Below are 21,346 nucleotides of genomic sequence, written 5' to 3'. Positions count from 1 at the left end.
ATATTTTTAACTTTCGTGCTCCTGTCTGTGTTTTCTGAGCCAGTGTGGGATTTCATGCGAGGGATCCCCCTTCTTTGCCTGTACTTTGCTGAAGCAGCAACATTGCACGGTGCAGATTGGCGCTCTTTATAAGACAGAGCTATTTTCTATTCACAGCATAGGACTCTTCCCTCTGATATGGAAAGTGAGTCTCAGATATGTGAAATGCTTGATCTGCTCTTTGATGTTAAGGACTACAGTGATCACTGAACTCTATAAATAGCGTCAGTTCATGCACAGATTTCTGGCCATAAAGCTTCTTCTGTGAGTTTATGAGGCTGTAGTAATATCAGCTCGTCATTTTGGAGGCATTACGATCAAATTTTTAAGGCCAATGGGCACTCATAAATGCCTATGAAAGTATGAGTCGTCTATCCGAGAAGCTGTAATAATTCATAGTGCTCAAATTCTACTTTACTGCAGAGCAAAAGTAGTTCTTTTTCAGCTACATACCCCCTTTTACTCTTATTCATGACACAGCAGGGACGGTATGAGTTTGCTCCAGTTCAGCCTTTTTAAAGTGCAGCAGTGTGCCTCCCACCCTCTGCTAATGCACCTCAGGGCTGACTGCACTCTTGTATTTTTTTTTTTTTATTCTACCCTCTTGTCTCCTGAGTCTCTTTTAAACAACAGAGAGGGTGTTTGTCCTATAAAATACATACGGTATTCAGTTGACATTTGTTTATACAGTCGTATTTCAGGAGAACATACTGTAGCTGCAGCAAATATATCATTTTAGACCGGGTTAAACAGTTTTTCCATCTCTGAAATTGAAATAAATTTGAACTTTAAGGTCTTTCCATGGGCACTTTTTTTCCAACCTCTTCTCTCATCTTGTTCTCTCTGCAGATGAAGCTGTGGAACAAGTACAAGGTAACCAGTATCCCATCTCTGGTATTTGTGGACGCCGCTACGGGGAAGGTGGTGTGTCGAAATGGTCTACTGGTGGTCAGAGATGACCCTAAAGGTTAGATCGGCAGCCACACACACACACACACACGTACATGTAGTGTATTATTAGTGAAGACATCGGGTTGATTTATTTTTATTCTCTGACCTCAAGCTCTGACCTTAATCCTCTTTATTAAATGGTTAACCTCAACCTCAACCACTAACCATTCGACCCTGAAAATATCACTTTATAATGAGGTAATAGGAAGGCATTTGAGGGTCGAAAGGACAGAACAACACAGTCCAGTTTCTCCCAGACACTTTGTCTGTCATACCTGTGTGACCCTGAATCCTGGGTGGCTAGCATTCTCACTGGGCTGTGGGTAATAGACAGGATACCCCCTAACATCTATTAACCAACACCATCAAGATTTCAGGACAGTAACACACTCATATTCACTTGCTCTGGGTTCACATCAGACTGTGTACACCACCTGCCTTCCATAAAACAACTGCAGGCAGGACTCAAAATTCTCCTAAGGCAAAGGGACATGAATGAGCAACTTAATGCATATTTTCTATTACATTTAATGCGCGTTCCATCCACGACTATTATGTGAATATTAGGAGTTTGGCACATTGAGATAAATGGCCAGTGGCACTAATTCTCCAGTCAGATGCCGTCGAAGAAGAGAGAAGAGACATGAGGAACGTTGCAGCTGCCTCATCGCTCCACACTGTTGATATATTATAACAACTAAATACCAGAGTCAAAGATATATAATTTACCAGACGGCATCGCACAGCTTTAGTTGCACAACATAAATGAGTAAGCCAAACGTATGAAATGTAACAAGCGCAGTAAGTTTGGTCACACCTGCAATCACAGAGACACAACAGTCATTCTCTGTAATAATGTTTACCAAATGAACGGTCAGAGTTCCCTGTTGAGATAATGCAGTGCCACATCATTCAGTATTTGGCAAAAAAAACATTTTTGCAATAACTTTTCCCCCCACGTTTGTGTTGATGCTTCCGTAATTATGGTGCTGCATGAATATTATAGCATGTCCAAGTCTCACTCCCTCATCTGCCAACCCTATAATTTCTGCACTTTGAAGCGGAGACAGAGAATTAACAAGAGTGGGCTTGCATTCCTTTCCTGCACAGAGGATGTCCTTTGCGCCTGCAAAGATCTCAGCATTTTAAAACGTTGTCTCTTCAGACCCTTTTAGGTCAGCAGGAAAAAAAGTGCCATTAGTCATGTGAGAAGCGACAGTAGCGGCACTATGGCGGTGAAGCAGAATAGATGAATATGACAGATTTTGCAGCCTGGTTAATGAATGCCAGCCCGAGCCTGCAGTATTATCCGTGAGTCATTAAACATTCTTCCAAACTAGATGGAGAAACGATTTATCTCTGGCCTCAGTAGCAAATATGGGCACAGAAACTTGATTATGCTAAAATGTTCTAACAGTTCTGCACAACTCTCAAAAACAAACAGACCTACATTTCTGTTTTATTGCACCTTTTATGATATATTTTCATGATATTTGAAAGGCAGACTAAGAGCAGTTCCTGATGTGACAAATCAATTCGGCTGCAGCAGCCACGGTTGGGAGAGGAGAGGAAAGGAAAAGGGCATTAAAAGTTTGCTGTACATCGAGACTGGGGGGAGGGGAGACCGATTCAGGACCCTTTGCCTTTCACTCTCGATGAAAGGCCTGACTCGAGTGGCGGTAGACTAGCCTGCAGCGCGAAGATGGAGTGCACTTTTACAATCAGGATAACAATAAAAGGCCGCGGCAGTGCAGTGCAGACGTGTCATTCCTGCCTAATGAAGCCCTAGACAACCACGTAGCATAAAGAGGCCATTATGAACCAGTCATACAAGGTTTTATTTATTATTACCTCCTTTTTAATTCGGCTATACTAAATGCATCTCTAGAGCGTGAAGGTAACAATGAAGACGCCTTGAAAGGGAAATGAAAAGTGTGAAAGAGAGCAGGAGGGAAGTATTTCTGGCAGCGTTCATTTGCTTGAGAGGCAAAGCTTTCAGTCACCATTAAAACCATATTTTGAATCTGGTTTGCATTTCAAATAGCACATGTCCCCCCCCCCAAAAAGGTGCACGACTCTTTGTTGTCTATTAGCCATGACAGAGACGGAAAGAGCTGCGACGATTAGTCGATTAGTTAATGTTCAGAAAATTAAATCTGCTACTATTTTGATACTTTGGCTGTTACCTGAAAATCATTGGACTTGGGCTAAAACAAGACATTTGAAGACATCACCTTGGGCTCAGGGAAACTGGGCTTAGCATTTTCACCATTTTCAGACAATAAATGAATTATCAAAATTTTTGACAAAATAATCAGTAAAGAAAATAGTTGGTTACAGTCTTCTTCTTTTTAACCACTCTAATGTCGTGGCTCTGTGGATGGTTAATCCACCACTTTGGTCCAGACTGAAACTCCTCCACAACTATTGTATTGCTAGAAACAAAATATTCATGGTGCCCAGAGGATGAATCCTAATGATCCCATGATGTTTATTTTTATATGATATTTCATCATGTTTTCGTGAAATGTGACAACAAATATTGGATGGATTGTCATGAAATTTAGTGAAGACATTTATGTTCCACTCGGGATGAATTGTAATGATATTGATGATCCACTCACTTCATCAGGTCAAAATTCTTCATCTTCAATATCAGTTAGCTAATTAGCATTAAGATGGTGAACATGGTAAACATTATACCCGCTGAATCAGCATGTTAACATTGTCTTTGTGAGCATGTCAAAGCACTGTGGTGCTTATTTACTGCCTTACAAGAGCCACTAGCACAGCTGTAGACTGTCAATCATGTTTTAATATTTTTTTTTTCCTCTGATTTTTCCCTTCCCATCTTTCCTTTCCCACTGTCCATTCCTCTTTCCGACCCTCCTCCAGGCCTGGAGTTCCCCTGGGGTCCGAAGCCATTTGCGGAGGTGGTGGCAGGGCCTCTGCTCAGGAACAACAGGCAGACAACAGACAGCAGCTCTCTGGAGGGACACTATGTGGGAGTGTACTTCTCAGCACACTGGGTTAGTACAGAAAGCAGAGAAAAATGACCCTTATTTTTACTTTTTCTGGGCTCCTAACACTGTCAAAACACTGAAACACAGATGAGAAAGAAAGGGCATCGGCAGCAGAGCGGAGCAGGAAGAGGCAGAGCAGTTAGTTGAGACAGATAAGCGAGAGGATCAGGAGGAGGGAGGCGACTCCATTGTGTTTGCGTGTTTACACTAGCAGTGGTTAACTATCCCTGTCAGTCTTTTCACCACCACCTCTGGACCTTTTTTGAAGTAGGCAGTGGTCGCCACGCCCCACTGACATCATCACTATTGTCTCTTTCTCTGCTGGACCCGCTGATATCCAGTAAAGGTCATGACTCAGTGATGCATGAAAGGCATTATATCATCGGTGGACCGTTCCTGATGAGATGCAGCGCAGGCCACTGAGGCCAGTCAGCACCGCAGCTGCCAGAGCCGCAGCCTCAGAGACCGGCTCTTCAGACCGGTGACGCCTGAAGCCTGGCTCACACCCCAGACCCATACAAAATTGAAAAGGACAAGTCACAAAAGCCATAACAGGACTTTATTTGTAGTGTTTTTACACCACATTCCCCCTGGTTACTCGTGTAAATCTATCCCTTATTAAAGTAATTTTACAAACATGAAATGCCAGCACCTGGCCTTGGCATCAGTTTACACAGAAGTGTGTGTTACGTTTTTTTTCCCTCAATATTCTAGGGACCTGAAATGGCCCACGACAGAGAAACATGACCCATATTTCACTGTGCATTGGCTTTTTTGCCTGCAGTATGGCGGGATGTTTCTTTTAGAATAACTCATTATGGTAAAACTTGAGCAGAAAACCTAGTTCAGTCACAAACATCGCCAAAGAAAAGCCCACGCAAGATGGCTTAATCACGCTTCAGCATCGACTCCACATTGTGCAAACTATAATGAGTACACAACACATAGTACAGTATTTACTTCTACCAGCAACCGAGGAAGAGGTCGATTAATGAGCAGCAAATTGATCGAGGCTTTCTGCTTCACACTCTTCACTCCCACAGTCTCGTTGTATTGTGTGACGAGTCTTCGTGACTGGATCAATGAACGTGTCTCAAATACAGTATCCACTCTAATCAACTTGAATGGTAATGAAAAACAGTTGGCATCTAATCAATTTGGAATGGATGATGTGCTTCACTACTTGTTAGATAATATTAATGAGAACTTGTTTTACGTTTCTCATTTAAAAAATACGACCGTTGTAAAATCTAATATGTACATAGATATTTATATACAAATATACAGACACTCTTCCAGGGATGCTGACAGCTTTTACAGGCCTGATAACTAATATTAACAAGCTAAAATACTAATGCAATATTTATTAACACTATAAGGCCTTATTATACTGATAACATAAATACGCTTGACCAAATACTTCTATTGCTAATTGTTTATAGATGACTGCTGGTGCTTCTATAAGGTACTAATGCATTTATTAATAAATTCAGAGAATTGTATCTCTTAACTGTGATGCAGCCTTCCACAACAGAACATTTTAAGCTAATTTATGATGCTAAAATAACCAAAACTTAACCCCTTGAAAATCTACTCTAACATGTGTGATATGCAGTGGAGGCAGAATGTTTCTCTTCGAGGTGCTGTAGACAAACTTCCCCCAAAAACATGCAAAACATGCATAAGTTTACTCTGTCTGATGTGAATATTCAGTGTTTGTATTTAATTACATAGTTCACTAGTGGGAAAGCTGAAGGAGAGCATGAGGGAGAGAGATTGGAAGTTAAGACCGGTCTGTTTTCTGTCCCGCTGCCATGGCACTCTGATGTCATCTTAATGCCAGCCATTCCACCGCTACCCCTGCCTAGATGGAGTGTGGCCTAACACACACAGAGCAACAAAAGCTTTCCAGAAGCAAGAATATTACAGGAGGATTAGTGTTTTAAGAGGTCCGGGACTGTTGTTGAAAGAAGCTGGATACAAAACAAGAGAGAATTACTAGCTTGTGGAAAAGTGTTTGGAAATACCCTACCCTACCCTATCACATTTATGACTATGTGTACTATCAACTCACTCATTTACTTCCTTTCTAACATTTTCTCCTTTCTGCTTTCTCCCTCTGTCAGTGCCCGCCATGCCGCAGTTTGACCCGGGTCTTGGTGGAATCATATCGAACCGTCAAAGAGTCGGGCCAGAAGTTTGAGATCGTATTTGTCAGCGCTGACAGGTAACAGCATTGACTGTGCCAGAACATGGGCAAGATCATATTTATTCAGACACACACACACACACATCTGTCGCTGTCTGTCAAGGACGCAAATATTCAGTATTCACCACTCAGCTGTTAATTGAGACCACTAAATCACCATCTGTCGTGTTGCTGTTTGGTGCTCTCCAACCCTTCCAGGTCGGAGGAGTCCTTTAAGCAGTACTTCAGTGAGATGCCGTGGTTGGCGGTGCCATATCCAGATGAGGCTCGGCGATCACGACTCAACAGACTCTACGGAATACAAGGTATTTTATGGCCATCTCCTCCTAATAAATGTCATTTCAGATCTTCAAGTTTAGTCATGCCACACACTGAAGCACTGGCACAATGGCAGACAGCTCTCTGTGCTGGGCACACAAACAGCAACACAGATTGCCCTGCAGCCTGAGGAATGTGGGCCGCTTATCAAGTTTGCAGCCTTGTTCGCTACGGAAGTGCTGCGCCTCTCCTTCTGTGCCTCGCTCTTTTCTCCCGATTCTCTCCTCTGTGTGTGTGCTGAGGGCTGTGGATGAAGTTAGCAAGAGCTGGCTCTCGGCCTCTCCTGCAAAGAATGTGAGGAATGCACAGAGGACGAGTCAACACTGCCCCACTCTCGCACTCAAACCCATGCAGTGCATGATGGCGCCCACCTCTGCTGACTTCAGTCCACATGCGCAGACAGGAACATACTCAGTCATGTGCATTGTTTGCTCCTGGATGGTGTCTGTTTCTGATATGGGTGTTAAAAAGGCAAGGTGATTGTAATCAGAAGTATGGTGAGAGCCAGTGATATGTTAAAAGAAAAAAAAAAGGGGGGGGGGGGGGCCTGTGTAAGCAGGCAGCTGGAAAGAGGTGAAGTCACCAGAGAGGCAAACGTTGTCCACAAAATAAACATCCACACTATAAAGAAAATCTCAGCAGGAGAGGCAGAAGTCTGCGTCATCAGGCGATAATGAAGGGAAATGACGCTAACCACCTCCCACGCTCTTGCCCATTTCCTGCCTTCCTCACTTTGTCTTCCCCTCACACCAGCCTTACCTCCTCTCTCTCCCTCACCAGGTATTCCCACGCTGATTCTGCTGGATACAGAAGGTCACGTGATCTCGCGACAGGGCCGCGTGGAGGTGCTCAATGACCCCGAGTGCCGGTTCTTTCCCTGGCACCCTCGGCCCGTGCTCGAGCTCAGCGAGTCCAACGCCGTGCAGCTCCATGAGGGGCCCTGCCTCGTCCTGTTTGTGGGTGAGTAAACGGGCATTCATGATGCAGTCTTTGCAGCTCCACATGGGGCTCTGCCTGGAGCCCCATCTGTGTGAATGAAGTGGCATTTATGTGGAGCATATTGAATGTCAGACTCTGTGGAAAATTCTTCCGGTGTTAAAAGGTCCAAAGGTCTGTGGGATGTGTTCTAGTATTTATCTTTCTATTTATATGCTAATAGAGAAGGTGCAAAGAAGCCAAATGCAGTAGATTCATGAGTTGAATGGAAAAAATACATGGGCATGACTGTAGGGCAGTTTTTTTTTGTAGGAGATGATAACAAAAAAGGACAATAGTGCACTTGAGAATGGCGACCCTTAAAATACTGTATGAGACCACAATGGTGTGTTTTTAGGTTGAACTGTATTAGGAAACAAGACAGGGACCGTCTGTACAGCTCCTTTGATGTCCTCACTTATCTGTCATCTCTCCTTCCTTGCTTCCCATTTCATTCATCTGTGTGTTTTTCCTCTCGCAGGTGGCTTCTCTCCACATACTTTTAACATCTTTCCGTGTCTTTTTCCTGGTTCATTTAGATGCTGAGGAAGAAGGTGAGTTGGAGCCAGCCAAGGAGCTGATTCAGCCAATAGCGGAGAAGCTCATGGTCAAGTACAAAGCCAAGGAGGAGGAGACGCCGCTGCTGTTCTTCGTGGCTGGAGAGGTGAGATAAGCCACTCGAGGCTACTCGAGACGGAGTAAAATGCCATTTCACACAAACTTGCACAGCTGAACTTTGGCGTATTCTTGTATTACATACAGTAAGACATCTACAAGTCACAGGTTCTTGTCATATGCACAACAATGCAATGAAATGCTCAAACAACATGTATAAAACGAAGAAGAGAAATTACAAACTAAGACACGAATAAAAAAATATACATTGTCGTCATTTTCAGTGGTTTTGCCGCCACGTACACATAGTTATACAGCCACTTTAAACTTGATTAATAAAGAATTGTAGCTGGGATATTTACTGAGCGGGACACTTAACAGTTCCGGAGCAACAACAAAAATCTCCAACATATCTTATGCACTTCTTTACTGCAATTTCAGCCTACATTTACAGTTGTACACCAATACCAGTATATCTGCAATAAGCTAATAACTATTTATCAGTCGGGCTGTAATCACATATTGTAAGTCGCTGGTTTGTATCTGCGCTCAACACCATAGCCACTGTTGAAATCACAACATTAGAAGCTCCTCCTTGAGCCTCTTGAACCTGCAAGAGTGCCACTCACTACTATCATGACCCAGAATTCATCTGGGTGCCTTTATCATGATGGGTAGATCCAGAGCGTGCCAGCAGCCTTTCTCTGCTCCCTCAGACCCCGTCCAAATAATCCTTCCATCTCCTACTTCATCTCCTCCCACGTCTTGCCTGTGTGGGACGGGCCGTGGAGTTTTCATAACTCTCGTTATCTCGTGTTGTTCTGTCTCGACCTTTCCAGAGCCGGTGGAGTTAGCAGCAGCGGACATAATTACCAGATTAGCTACCTCTCCCCAGTCCCCCCTGCTCTCTGCCCTCCAGCTCCCCTTCGTCCCAGTTCTCCCTGCCCGGCAGTATGGGAGGACTGCGCTGGTTTCTCGTGTCACACCAAGGGCAGGCTCAGGTTTCGGTCGTGGGGCTTGCACATGTGCAAACTGTCTGACCCTGCGTGTGTCTGTCCAAGGCCGCTCCACCCTGAAGTCAGCCTTGAAATGTCACCGACATACGTACACAGTACAAGAAAAGCTCAAGCTTTCAGACAAGAGTTGACATGATCTTGTTTCGTGTTCATTGTCTCTGTGCCAATATTTATTTGAACTAGCACAAAGAAACATTGTTGTGCAGGACCTTGTCATGATTCAGAAGCTTCTTATGTTATAGCTGCAGTCTAAGTTTGCTTTGTTTCCCTCGTGGCACATAAGCTAAGGCAGATATTTTTACATCCATCTAATGCAGGTATAATTTCCTGGCTCTGCCTCAGCCGGCTATGAAATCTCCAGGTTTCATTTCCAGATCGGATTCACGGTCAGATATCACTTCCCGTTTCAGGCATTTAGAGAGTGAAGCTTCCAGGTTTGGGCTTGGACTCCTGCACTTTGGCCCGGGTTAGCCCTGGTAGTCGCACGCTCTTTGCCAGGCCAGCTGCTACGTTTTCTGTCCATGAGACGGCAGTATGTTGGCAGTCTCTCAGGGAGAGGCTGAGCAGACCAGGCTGAACAGAATGACACAGGATCTTGTTACCCTACTGAAAAAAAACATGCACCACAGAGGAGTATACTGATTTATAAATGCAGAATGAAAGATCTTTTGTTCTTTAATTTCTGCTGCGTTCTGCTGTTGCAGGCAAAATGAACTCTAGTGGTATTATCCAGTCACATAAGAATTTAACTGAGTTTTGTCGCAAGCAGCAAATGCTGTTGCCTGTGATTTTACTCTTCGAGGATCTGTGGTCCCGTGCTTGATTTTTTTTTTTTTTTGTGTTGAAAGCTCATTTATTATGTTTGAGGCCATGCTAGGATGACACCCACCATCTTTGGAGATAGCTTGAGTTTTCCTCTAGCACCACCGTGAGGTTCACATTTGTGGTTTTGAGTGAAATGTCTTGACTATTTGATTTTATCGCAATGACTTTTTGTGATCCGGTGAGTTTTCCTCTTGCAAGGTTCACATTTAGCGATTGTGATTCCAGGCTGTCAAATGTGAACATTTTTTTGGTCTTAAATTACTGGAATTTAAATGTTTTGTGGCTCTGGACAAAGGAAGACATTGTAACTTGTAATTGTGCCTGTGTGATATCATGATCTGTATTTTACATTGTTTTCTGATGTTTTATAGACCAAAAATGAATCGATTAATGAAGGTAATAATCAGTAGGTTATTCAGTATAATGAAAATAACTTAGTTAGTTGCAGCTCTATTCACATTTTCAGTTGTGAGGGATATGTCAAATGAAATGACAGTGTCCCTCAGGATGAATAGTAATACGATCCTGTAACGTATCACCTCGCGTCATCAGCAGGTCAAAATTTTAGTTTGAACAATTCTTCTATGCTAAACTTATTGATGTGTTTCATGCTAATTAGCATGCTAACACCCAAACTAAGATGGTAAACCAGGTAAACATCACACCTGCTATGCGTCAGCGTGTTAGTATGTTACCTCATGTAACTCGAGAGATGTTCCTCAGTTGTTTAAATCTACTGTCTGCTTTTTGTCCCGCGTTTGCGCAAACCAGCCAAAGATGATTTTACTTTCAAAAATATAAACTGATGAACAACTGCTGCTGAAAATATTCAAAATTGCTAACTTTTCCTCAAGACGTTAAAGCTGGCCAGTGAGATGGACGCAGCCCCTCGTTTTGCTGGAGGGGGTTTGTTATCCATTCTCAGTTCAGACCTTATCACGTGGTCATCGTCTGTGAAATGCCACAGTGCATCAATAATCAGAATAAGCTTGACATGGCCCAGCAGGTTCCACACGGTAAACACACGCTGAGTCTTATCACAGCTGTGAGTGCGGACTAAAGCAGGGAGGCCCTTTTGTCCTTTTTGTTCTGAGCTGAGCTGCAGAGGGCGGGGGGCCTCTGGAATGGCTGCACCTCACTGCAAGCAGTTTACACAAGCAGAGAAACCAAACAAAAGAAGATGCACGACTTCCTACAGGGGCGAAGGCTGATACAGAGATTACATCTCCTCATATCGGAGAGGCTGGAAAGGCCACGGTCAAAGATTGTGGAATTTCTCTCTTTGTGGTTTCTTCTGTGTGCCCAGATGATCTATAATCTATGCTTAGTATGGCTGCAAGAGAGCATGCAGGACGAAGCTTTTATTTGCAGGAGACTCGAGCAGTATTTCACTCGTAACAACATTGTCCATAGTGACAGCTTACATCTGTGAGGATTAAGTGGTCAATGTATGATGATTTGCAGCGTAATAAAACGGGCTCCATTCAGAGGAAGTTAGCTGCCTACAACAAAATACCACAGTGCAACTCATCTGTTCCATCTGTTAGCAGTTTTGCAAAGTAGAGGTCACAGATTTCATCTTGGCATACTTATCCTTTTTAGGTAGCAGCGCAGCCAAGCTATTCAATGAGAGGTCTTAGAGTGATTGTTTGGTTTGATCCATTTAGCAGGAATAGCTGTGGATTCTCTGATAACAGAGAAGACACAACAAAAGGGGCGTCAGAGGAGAGAACGCTTGAGCGTTATATGTAGCAAGAAATCCACCCAGAGTCGCTTTATCTTTGACTTTGTGTTGACTAAACTCACATTGGCACATAAATCAGTAAACGCATTAGCATCAGAGGCCCTTTCTCCATGAGAAGCCCAACTCTTTGTTGCAGTGCCACCCTCTGGCCCTTTTTTGTTAGTTCTGCATTTTCAACATAATCTTTTCCATATGAAACTGATCTTTAATCTTTGCGAGTCTCCCTGTGAGCCAGCAAACCGAGCTGAGGGGAAATCAGGTCATGCTGTCACGAGGAAAGGGAATGTTTTAAATGATAGTGACTGTGAATTGTGTGACCTTAAAAAAAAAAAAACATGAAACATGAAATCCATTTGTGTTAGAGAAGATCTGACTAGAATAATGGATAGTGAACCAGGAGCACTGCTGGCTGGAACTAAAACCGAATTACAACAAGGTGTCATTTCTTATTCCGTCTCAATAATTAATAGCCCTTTCAAGCTTGTTTCAAAGTTGCTGCCAGCCTGCATGTGTTTTACCTGTGGCTACAGAGGTTGTAATCCTGACATGTTAAAGGGTGAAAGGTGACATCAAGCCTGGGGCAGGACACGAGTGAAGCCCCTTCAAAGAAACTGCAAGGAACAAAACCCCTCACTACCCGGCACTGTGCTCCCTCCTGCTCACATGTGCTGCTCAAATACTCGGTGATTAGAAATATATCTGATGTGAGTGAGCTTTTGAAATAGGAGGGATGTTGTTGGACCCCCACATGGTTCCTTCCTTTCAGTCTTTCCAAACAGCAGGATGCGTGACTAAGCACCAGCGCTCTGGTCTCTCTGGGTAAGCTGCCTGCAGGAAGATGGGAGAGAGTTTCATATTCTCTTTCAAGAAGTGTGCATTAATAAAGGCTGTGCCAGGCAGATCTGAATTTTATGGGGTAACGTAGCACAGTTCAGTTCATGGGTGCTGTCCTAGTTTCCTTTGCCAAAAGCAAGTCTGAACTGATGAGCAGCAGAGAAAAAGTGACTTCTCATCTGGAATGTATCCAGTCATTGACTTGCATGTTTGTCAAAGAAATCCAAATACCACGTGAGCACTTTAACGGTGATATCTGCATGCATTTCAGGAGACATTGCTACACCCGAAGTGCAGAATTTCTTTAATGCTGTAGATGAACATGGGGTTTTTTTGAGCCACTGATTCCCAGCCTTTTTTCTTTTTTTAACTTTCTACCACTTTAAACAAAGCTGTGTCTACTTGGGAACACGTGTCAGTTTGCATTATGTCAGCAGCGTGTGTTGTTGTTAGAATAGTTTTTAAAGAGAACAAGCTCAAACTGAGTGTAGTCCAACACGCAGTTTATCCACAGATGTGTCACACAAAACAAAATTTTGAATTCCCGTACGTCAACACCACTACATGGTTGCTTTTTCAATAAACTTTCAATGTTTCTTCAATCAACGCAGTGCTCACAGTGTGCTGGAGTTCAGCATTAGGGAAGGAAAAAAGCCCAAAAAGGGTGGGAGGACAGAATTTTTTTTTTTTTTTTTTCTGTTTTCTATCTTCTAATCCTTAATATGTATCTTTTATTTTCAAAGCAGAACTGTTTCATAGTCAAACTTTTTTTTTTTGTTTTCATGTATTTGAGACATGACTATTTTTGACTGAGCTCTTTGACTTGAGACACATAAAGGAGTCACTTCAGATGGAGGCTCTGGTTTGGGACCGTTCCCAGTATGTGTGCCTGTGCAGTCATCCATCCATGCGTGTTAGGAATACTCCATTGTAACATCATATAAGATCACACTAATCGCTGTTCTTTTTTTTTCTTCTTCTGTCACAACAGGACGACATGAGTGACTCCCTGCGGGACTACACTAACCTTCCAGAAGCAGCACCTCTGCTCACTATCCTGGACATGTCGGCCCGTGCCAAGTATGTTCGCGACGTGGAGGAGATCACGCCGGCCGTAGTGGATCAATTTGTCAGCGACTTCCTGGCTGAAAAGCTCAAACCAGAGCCCATCTAAAGAGAAAGTCCAGATCTAAATTGGACATACCATATGGGACTCACTCCATCGTCGAACCCTGACCTGTTGCTATGCTCCTCACTCTTTCCCAGCCTCCCACTATCTCTCCCACCTCCCCCTGACTTTGTCAGACTGTTAGAGAGATGTCTCACTTTTTACTGACATTTTAACATTTTTTTAGACATGTTCCTCTTTTCATGGAGTCCTCTTTCTCCTGTGGTGCCTTGCATTGATGATAGTCCCTACAGTAATATATATGGAGATTCTGTTGGCTTTTTTTTGGTCTCAAGAAAAAAAGTGTTTGTATTTTTTTTTCACTCAATAGCTTTTCTGAACTCTAGAGGAAACCAGAGAATTACCCAGTGGACCTACTTATTCAGCTGACTTTTTTGGGGTTTTTTTGCTTTCTGTTTTGTCTGCAAGATCCTTGTTACTTTCGGTTTCTGAATGATGTTGAGAACGAATAAAATGCATTTTTACAGTTGTAAATCACATGTAGTGCAAATGTGCTAAACCTCAGTTGGATGTAGCCGAAAGCCTTTATGGCCCTATTTAAAGAAAAAAAAACAGTATGTCACAGTATGACAGGTGCACATAAAGTAAAGGTCACATTATACTTGCTTGTAACAGACCAATGACTGATGTTATAAAGCCCCTGTGTCTTTTGTCTGTGTTATGATGTGAGTGACAGTCATCTCTTGCCAGTCGTTAATGGTGGTTCTCATCTCAAAGTCATTATGAGGATTTTCTGTGAAGGTCCCCTAATGAAAAGGCCAGGTTATTTCTGAGGGCACAAAAATGGCATTTGAAAAGTGTTGAATGTATAAATCCCTGTACTCTTATTTCAGTCATGACTTCCCACACACCCATTAAAATTTCACTGGCAAGCACAAAGTTTTGTTCCTTTTTAAGTTCTATCAATAAAGTTAGCTCTTGGATATGTAAAATACACAAAATGCGATGACTCACCTGTTCATTTGTTGGATTATTTAAATAAGGCTCATGGGCTCAAAGCAAATGCTGCATTTATAATTTGAGACAGTGCAAACTCCAGGTGGGATAGAAGCGTAGTAATTTCTGCATATCTGTATAAAAATGTGGCTGCAGATACAACAGATGGACATCAGACCATCACAGTGGGTCTTGTCCTCTCTAGAATAAATATACCAAGAATATCTGGAATAAGCGCATCTATTTAAGGTGGTGAAGCTGGTGGCCTGAGTTTGAGGGGCTTTTATCGACAAAATGATTTAGAGAGAATCAGCAGGTTCATCGATAATTAAAATTATTCTTACATGCAGCCCTACAAAGAACTAAACCAAATGACTGGACATAAATCGAACACAAATTATTGCACAAATCCCTGCTTGAAATTCTGAATTTTATTTCTAGCAGAAATGGACGACGGAAATTTGAAGTATCTTTGAATATTATTAGTTCAGTCTGTAGTAACGAGGACAAATGAATACCAGAAGTCATGTATTGATATTTAGAACCAACTTCATGAAAACTGCTGCTCCACTTTAGATTTCCATTTCCTCTCAGGCGTCTGCATTAGTTTTAACAGTTGCTTCCTGCCCTCAAACAGCATGACACTGGCGGCCATGGCTGAATTCAAGCTGTCCACATGAGGAACGACAGGAATAAAGAGCCTGTGACCAGCAGTTTTCTCAGCCAACTGGACTGCTTCTAGACTCAGACCTTGCGTCTCTCCACCTACCACAAGAGCAGTGGGACTCTGAGCCCAGTTCTCGTGGTACAGCTTTGTGCTCACTCTGGGAATGGAAATTCCCTCGGATTCAGAATCGGATTCAGAATCTGACTCAGAATCAGAATTATATTCCTCGTAGCGCATATTTGAGTGATTAGACCTGGTGCTGACCCAGCCATAGTCTCCTGCTTTGGACGGTTTGAGAGACACATTCACTTGTGAATCCTCGGTTTCTCTCCTTCTGTCAGCACCACAGCTGCTGTCAGCCACATGGACAGTCACAGTTTTAGGGAGCCGTTGGTTGATATCATCCCAGCTCAAGCTGGGGTAGATGGGAAGGCGGAAATGGGCGCCCATCGCTGCACGCAGAACTTTCGGCTCCCAGGCATCAACACAACCTATCGGTGGAAAAAAAAGAGACAGTTAAAAAAAAAAACAGGAGCAAAGAACCAAATTCATTTGAAAGGGTGGGGAGCTTTACTTGCTAACATGAGCATACCTTTGGTTAGCAGGACATCATGGCAGCCTGCAGCAGCAGCACAGCGCAGTATAGTCCCAAGGTTGCCAGGGTCTCGGATGTTGTCGCATATGAGAGACAACGGCACGGAATGACCTCTGTTTACGAAGTTCATCCGTGACGGGTCCGGTCGAGCAAATATAGCTGCAGAAAAAAAAAAAGGTTGGAGTCACCGACATTCAGAGCATCTGCGCTTTATAATGAACCAAAACCAAATATGTGACCCTCACCAATAACTCCTTGTGGGGCCACGAGGTCAGACCAGATCTTGATATTCTCAAACTTGACTTTGACTAGCGTGGCCCTTTTCAGCTTGTCAATGGGCAGCTCTCGGAGCCGATCCACTGTACTGAAGAACACCATCTGTGGGTTGGCACCAGCATCAAGGGCGTCACAGATCAAACGCCTGCCCTCAAGGAGGATTTTATTCTGGTGCTCCCGAAACGTCCTGGAACGAGCAACACTCGCTACCCTCCTAAAGGACAGAGGAAGGGTGATGGAGAGGCAGAGATGGATTATAAGAAGTGAGAGCATGATTTAACACAATCATGATTACCGCTTAGAAAGTGTTGTGAATTAAATGAAGCTTTTATGCAGCATTATGCCCGTCTTACAACTTACTAATATTAAGCAAATAATTTACTTAAGTGAAAGTAATATTACCACAATAAAAACTCCTCCAACTTAAAATCTTGCTTTCAAAACTTCAGCATGGAATTACTACCAGAGAAATGTACTTCAAATTTGCAACTTTGCCCGAATTCTCTAAAATTAAGAACATTTTGATTTAAATCTGGCATGAATGAGTAGATCATAAGTCTGAGCAGTCATTTCATTAATCTATGAACATATTTTGGTCAGTAAGCAGCCAGACATGACTGCCTTTCTCAGTGTTAACTATATGTTATAATGCTGTATAATTACTGATTCAATAAGGTGTAAGCATCATTTTAGAAGCGTAGCTGGAGGAACTAACTCAACTATGTTACATTTGGCTGATCATGAGATGTAGTGGGACAGAAATATAAAGTAGTATAAAATAGAAACGGCCTGTGGTGGCTTGACAGTTGCTCATTTTCCTTCATTGCCACCTGATATCAGACTGTTAAACATAATAAAATCACATGATCAACCTCTTAGAGACTTTTTCTTTTGTATGTCTGTGCTGTGACCTCTGACGATCACAACATCATGTCTTCATAAAGTGACACTTACGCCAGCCTCTTGTCTCCAGCCGAAGCTCTCTCAAAACGCAGTCCATCAATTTGATCCTTTGTAACAGTAAGGTGAGCGTGTTTTGTAGCCGAGTGCACATTGACAAAGTCTCTTTCTTCGAGATGTCTTGCTGCAGATGTCACTTTTGCCTTCTTCCCCGTCTTGACGTTCAGCTCTGCAGGCTGACGTTGTGGCGGTGGCGGCTTGATAACTTTCTCTATCTCGCTTTCTGGGAACAAGACTTTGACAGGTTTCCTCCTCAGTCCGCGTACATACCGTTTTGATTCCGCAATAACACCGCTTTTCATTGTCAGGAAAGCATTTCTCTCTTTAGAAACAAGACAAATCATGCTTCTCGTGTACGCTGCCATGTTTGCCCGATTTCTTCTTCTATGGTTTATGTGAATAGCGTGCTAACACAAGTTAACTAGCATACCTCCACCAGTGGTAGTGAAGAGTTACTACGTTAATAATTTACTACATTTGGATTTAATATCCAGAAGATGATAACAAACTAACTAACCATCCTTAAACGATGCTTTTCACTATTTTTTTCACTTTATTTTAAAGATGTTACGGTTGTTCCGCTCTTATAACCTCGCGAGAGAATGCACCATTTTGGGTGATACCATTTACCTGAGAGGCTGGGGGTGGTAAACGTAGTTTTATGTCGTTATATTTTACGTAAAGCCTTTGTGTCTCTCCACATTGATAATATAATATTGTTATTGACTGAAATAATATTCGGGGATTTGTATTTTCAACTGTAAATACCTGCTATTAGCTCTTTTGGATATACCATTATCAGTATATACAGTCATTGGTATTTGCGTCCCACCAATCGATGACAGAGAAAACGATCATCAAGGACGCTTAATCGATACTGTCTGTTTACGTACATCATCACATCTGTCAGGAAACATGGCTTTAAGACGAGCGCTGCATTTTGTTTTTAAAGTTGGCGACAGGGCCAAAACTGCCACGTTTTATCGAGATGTTCTGGGCATGAAGGTAATTTTCTGAGCTTCATTTAGTGGCCGAAAGTGACTGGAGTCACTTCGCTAATGATCGGCTAATCTCACCCAAAGTGCGAACTAATTTCTCCTTTTCAAAACAGTGTAAATGTTTCATAAATGTGATCTCACACTGAATACTTATTTTCTCACATCCTCTTATCCCTTTTAGATTTTACGCCATGAAGAGTTTGAGGAAGGCTGCAAGGCAACTTGTAATGGGTAGATATCTTCAACTAACCGAACTTTGTACTCAAAAAGCAGAGATTTACAGAGCTGATAATATCCTAACACTGACGCTGTCCTCATCACGTGTCTGCATAGCCCCTACGATGGAAAATGGAGTAAAACAATGGTTGGCTTTGGTCCAGAAGATGACCATTTTGTTGCTGAACTGACATACAATTATGGGGTGGGAGAGTATCAACTTGGCAATGACATCCTGGTGGGTGAAAGTTCATAATCAAACTTCACAGAGGGTTTTAAAGGCTATATGTGAAGGGATGTTATCATATATGTTTTCACTTCAGGGCCTCACTCTGCAGTCGAGCCAAGCTGTAAGCAATGCCAAACGTCTGGGGTGGCCTCTCACTGAGGTAGGAGAGGCTTTGTATCTGACCCAGGCTCCAGGAGGGTATCCTTTCTACCTTGTGGACAAAGAGCAGCCTCCCAATGGTGAGTGTCTTCAGGTTTTACTTCTGCTTTTTATTTCTGCATGGCAGTGAGCTGTCATTGTAGCAGATCCTGATGTCCAGATGTGGCCTTCATCAGAGTTAAGACAAAACAGAATACAAAGAGCATTTAACGTTTATATTTTTCTGCTTTAAAAGCCCCTCATATTTAAATGATCTTTGTAATGTGTATTATGTTCACCCCGATGAAGGCCACAAGTGTCCTTTCTCCATGCACCTTGGAAGTAGGTAAAGTTGTGCCAGAAGCCTGCATTCTGCTTCTGTGGCACATTTGGTGCTAAAGGTAGTCAAATTTGTCACATTTCTCAAGCAAAAATCCCAAATATAAGTTCACTGCAGCTTCACAAATGCAAAGAGTTGCTTGGTTTCACAGCATTGTTAAATTATTTATAGTAATAGTCATTTAAATGTATTTTATTACTCAGATTAAGCAAGCGCATGTCTGTAAATTTTTTATGTCATTGAATAAATTATTCAATGTTAAATCCATAAATAATAATATGTAATGGGTAACCATTTTGATTTGCAGCTATAAATACTTAAACAAACAAATATTGCAAGGTCAAACCTCTGGTATGGTTTTAGTCTCTTGTAAAGTACAATAATTCTCTTTATTTAGTGGGAATTTAATAATAACAATCAACATAAAAGTGAAGCATTCAGCAGAGGCTTTCCATTTGGTCGTTGCAGGTGTTTGAGCTTATGCTGTTTTTACCCGTGTTATTGATCACCTGTAATCTTTGATCATTTGTTCTCAGACCCTGTGCAGAAGGTTTGTCTTGGAGTATCAGACCTCCAGAAGTCGACCCACTTCTGGTCTACGCTCTTGGGAATGAAGGTGATGGAAAAGAACGAAGAAAAGAAAACAGTGCTGATGGGATTTACAGACACTCAAGTGAGTCACGTATCAAATACATAATTGTTTTGTGTTCTGTGTTAATCAATCAGGAATGGGTTTTAGTTTTCATTACATTATTTGTCTTCATGCAGTGTAAACTGGAGCTTCATGACGTCGGGGGGACAGTGGATCATGGAACAGCTTTTGGGAGAATAGCATTTTCATGCCCACGGGAGCAAGTAAAATACTATTTCATGGTTACGCCCTTGTGTTTGTTAAGTTTGGAGAAAAGCAATCATCAGTCATAAATATTGTATTACATTCCACAGCTGCCAGACCTCGAAGCCTTGATGAAAAAGGAAAATCAGAAAATTCTCACTCCATTAGTCAGCCTGGACACTCCTGGAAAGGCCACAGTAGAAGTGGTTATTTTGGGTGACCCAGTAAGTGCATTACCAATGTAATGACGTAATCAAATGAAATTTGTCTCCGTTAAAAACGTTAACTTGACAATGTTTGTTTCAGGATGGTCATGAGATTTGCTTTGTGGGAGACGAGGCTTTCAGGCAGCTGTCCATGGTGGATCCCAAAGGAGATGAATTGCTTGATAAGGTTGGTGTTGCTCCAGTATTTTCCTCTCTGCATTAAATATGTAACATGTGCCGAGTATTCACTGTCCCTGTGCTCTGTCTGCTTTTAAACCTTTTTTTTGGCCTTTTTTTTTTTTTTTAGGCGATGGCCGACGATAAAAGTGATGAGTGGTTTGCAAAACACAACAGACAGAAAGCTGCTGCATGAGATGAAGGGGCTTGCCTGGAGGATTATAGAAATTGTGCACCATCAATTTCTCACCAGTTCATATGATGATGAGTTGCTGTACAAGGCACCTGCAGTGTAAATCTTCTTGTAATGACAACTCAATTATCACGGGGCTTGCAGAGGGAGATTTATGGAAGCGAATGAGGCTTAGCTACATAGCAAACAGCACTTTGTAAAAGGACCATTTTTCAAAGTGATGAACATTTTTCCAATAAACATCGTTCCTATCAGTAAGGCAGAGATGTGGGCAAGAATGCGGCTCATTCTTTAACAACATGAAAGATATCAACATGGCCAGGGGGTGAAATTAGTCCTGCCGGGCTCTTATTGGCCCTCCAACAACAGCCTTCTGTGCTGGAGAAGTGCTCCTTGTTGTAAGATTAAAATAACTTTGATTCGAAAAATGTACCATGCAACATAATAAAAGGGCCTCATCCAAATGTAAATAATGCAGGACCTCCCTTATTGTTGTTATTGTACTTAAGTAGAGCAAGTTACATACATTTCCAGCTAATAAAATATAGTAGTTGCTGGGGTATCAACCACTGCAGTATACTGTAAAAGGAGCTTGCTGTGCATGGATTAATGCATGTAGTATCATGCAGCAGCAATAGTTTAGTCATGTCGAGTTGCACTGAATCTCTGAAATAAATTATGTAAATCTTTATAAAATAGTTTGACTCTGTGTGTGTGTGTTTTTTCTTGGTTTCAGTGGATGTATATGAAGTGGAGGTTAACTAGGGGTTAAACTGGAGTTTTTGATTGCAGAGGTTAAAAGTTAATATTTGCAGTGGCTTTGGCGTTGTTCCAGCTGCTCT

General features: G+C 42.3%; 3 protein-coding genes across 3 annotated transcripts in view; 2 read left to right on the top strand and 1 right to left on the bottom strand.

The window, feature by feature from the left end:
• The window catches only part of nxn (nucleoredoxin), a 55,386-nt gene extending 40,769 nt beyond the window's left edge, over positions 1-14,617 (top strand). The window contains exons 2-8 of the mRNA XM_070829409.1: positions 889-1,006; positions 3,886-4,019; positions 6,140-6,240; positions 6,421-6,527; positions 7,321-7,500; positions 8,055-8,179; positions 13,541-14,617. Of these exons, the coding sequence (XP_070685510.1) occupies positions 889-1,006; positions 3,886-4,019; positions 6,140-6,240; positions 6,421-6,527; positions 7,321-7,500; positions 8,055-8,179; positions 13,541-13,723 (948 nt within the window). The 3' untranslated portion in view covers positions 13,724-14,617. The remainder of the gene's footprint in view (positions 1-888; positions 1,007-3,885; positions 4,020-6,139; positions 6,241-6,420; positions 6,528-7,320; positions 7,501-8,054; positions 8,180-13,540) is intronic.
• Positions 14,618-15,135: 518 nt separating this feature from the next.
• On the bottom strand, positions 15,136-17,566 carry mrm3a (mitochondrial rRNA methyltransferase 3a). Its single transcript, XM_070829543.1, has 4 exons — positions 17,167-17,566; positions 16,182-16,426; positions 15,934-16,095; positions 15,136-15,832 (listed from the first exon to the last, which is right to left on the bottom strand). Exons 1-4 carry the CDS (start codon positions 17,535-17,537, stop codon positions 15,225-15,227), a joined length of 1,386 nt encoding a protein of 461 aa, XP_070685644.1. The 5' UTR covers positions 17,538-17,566; the 3' UTR covers positions 15,136-15,224.
• A 471-nt stretch (positions 17,567-18,037) lies between these two features.
• On the top strand, positions 18,038-21,185 carry glod4 (glyoxalase domain containing 4). The gene is made up of 9 exons (XM_070829131.1): positions 18,038-18,177; positions 18,352-18,401; positions 18,504-18,624; positions 18,710-18,854; positions 19,630-19,766; positions 19,862-19,948; positions 20,039-20,152; positions 20,235-20,321; positions 20,442-21,185. The coding sequence occupies exons 1-9, from the start codon at positions 18,088-18,090 to the stop codon at positions 20,505-20,507; spliced, it is 897 nt and encodes a 298-aa protein (XP_070685232.1). The 5' UTR covers positions 18,038-18,087; the 3' UTR covers positions 20,508-21,185.
• The last annotated feature ends 161 nt before the right edge of the window (positions 21,186-21,346 follow it).

This window comes from Pempheris klunzingeri, chromosome 4 (assembly GCF_042242105.1).
Source record: "Pempheris klunzingeri isolate RE-2024b chromosome 4, fPemKlu1.hap1, whole genome shotgun sequence".
NCBI lineage: Eukaryota > Metazoa > Chordata > Actinopteri > Acropomatiformes > Pempheridae > Pempheris > Pempheris klunzingeri.
This window is presented reverse-complemented; position numbering and strand designations above follow the sequence as displayed.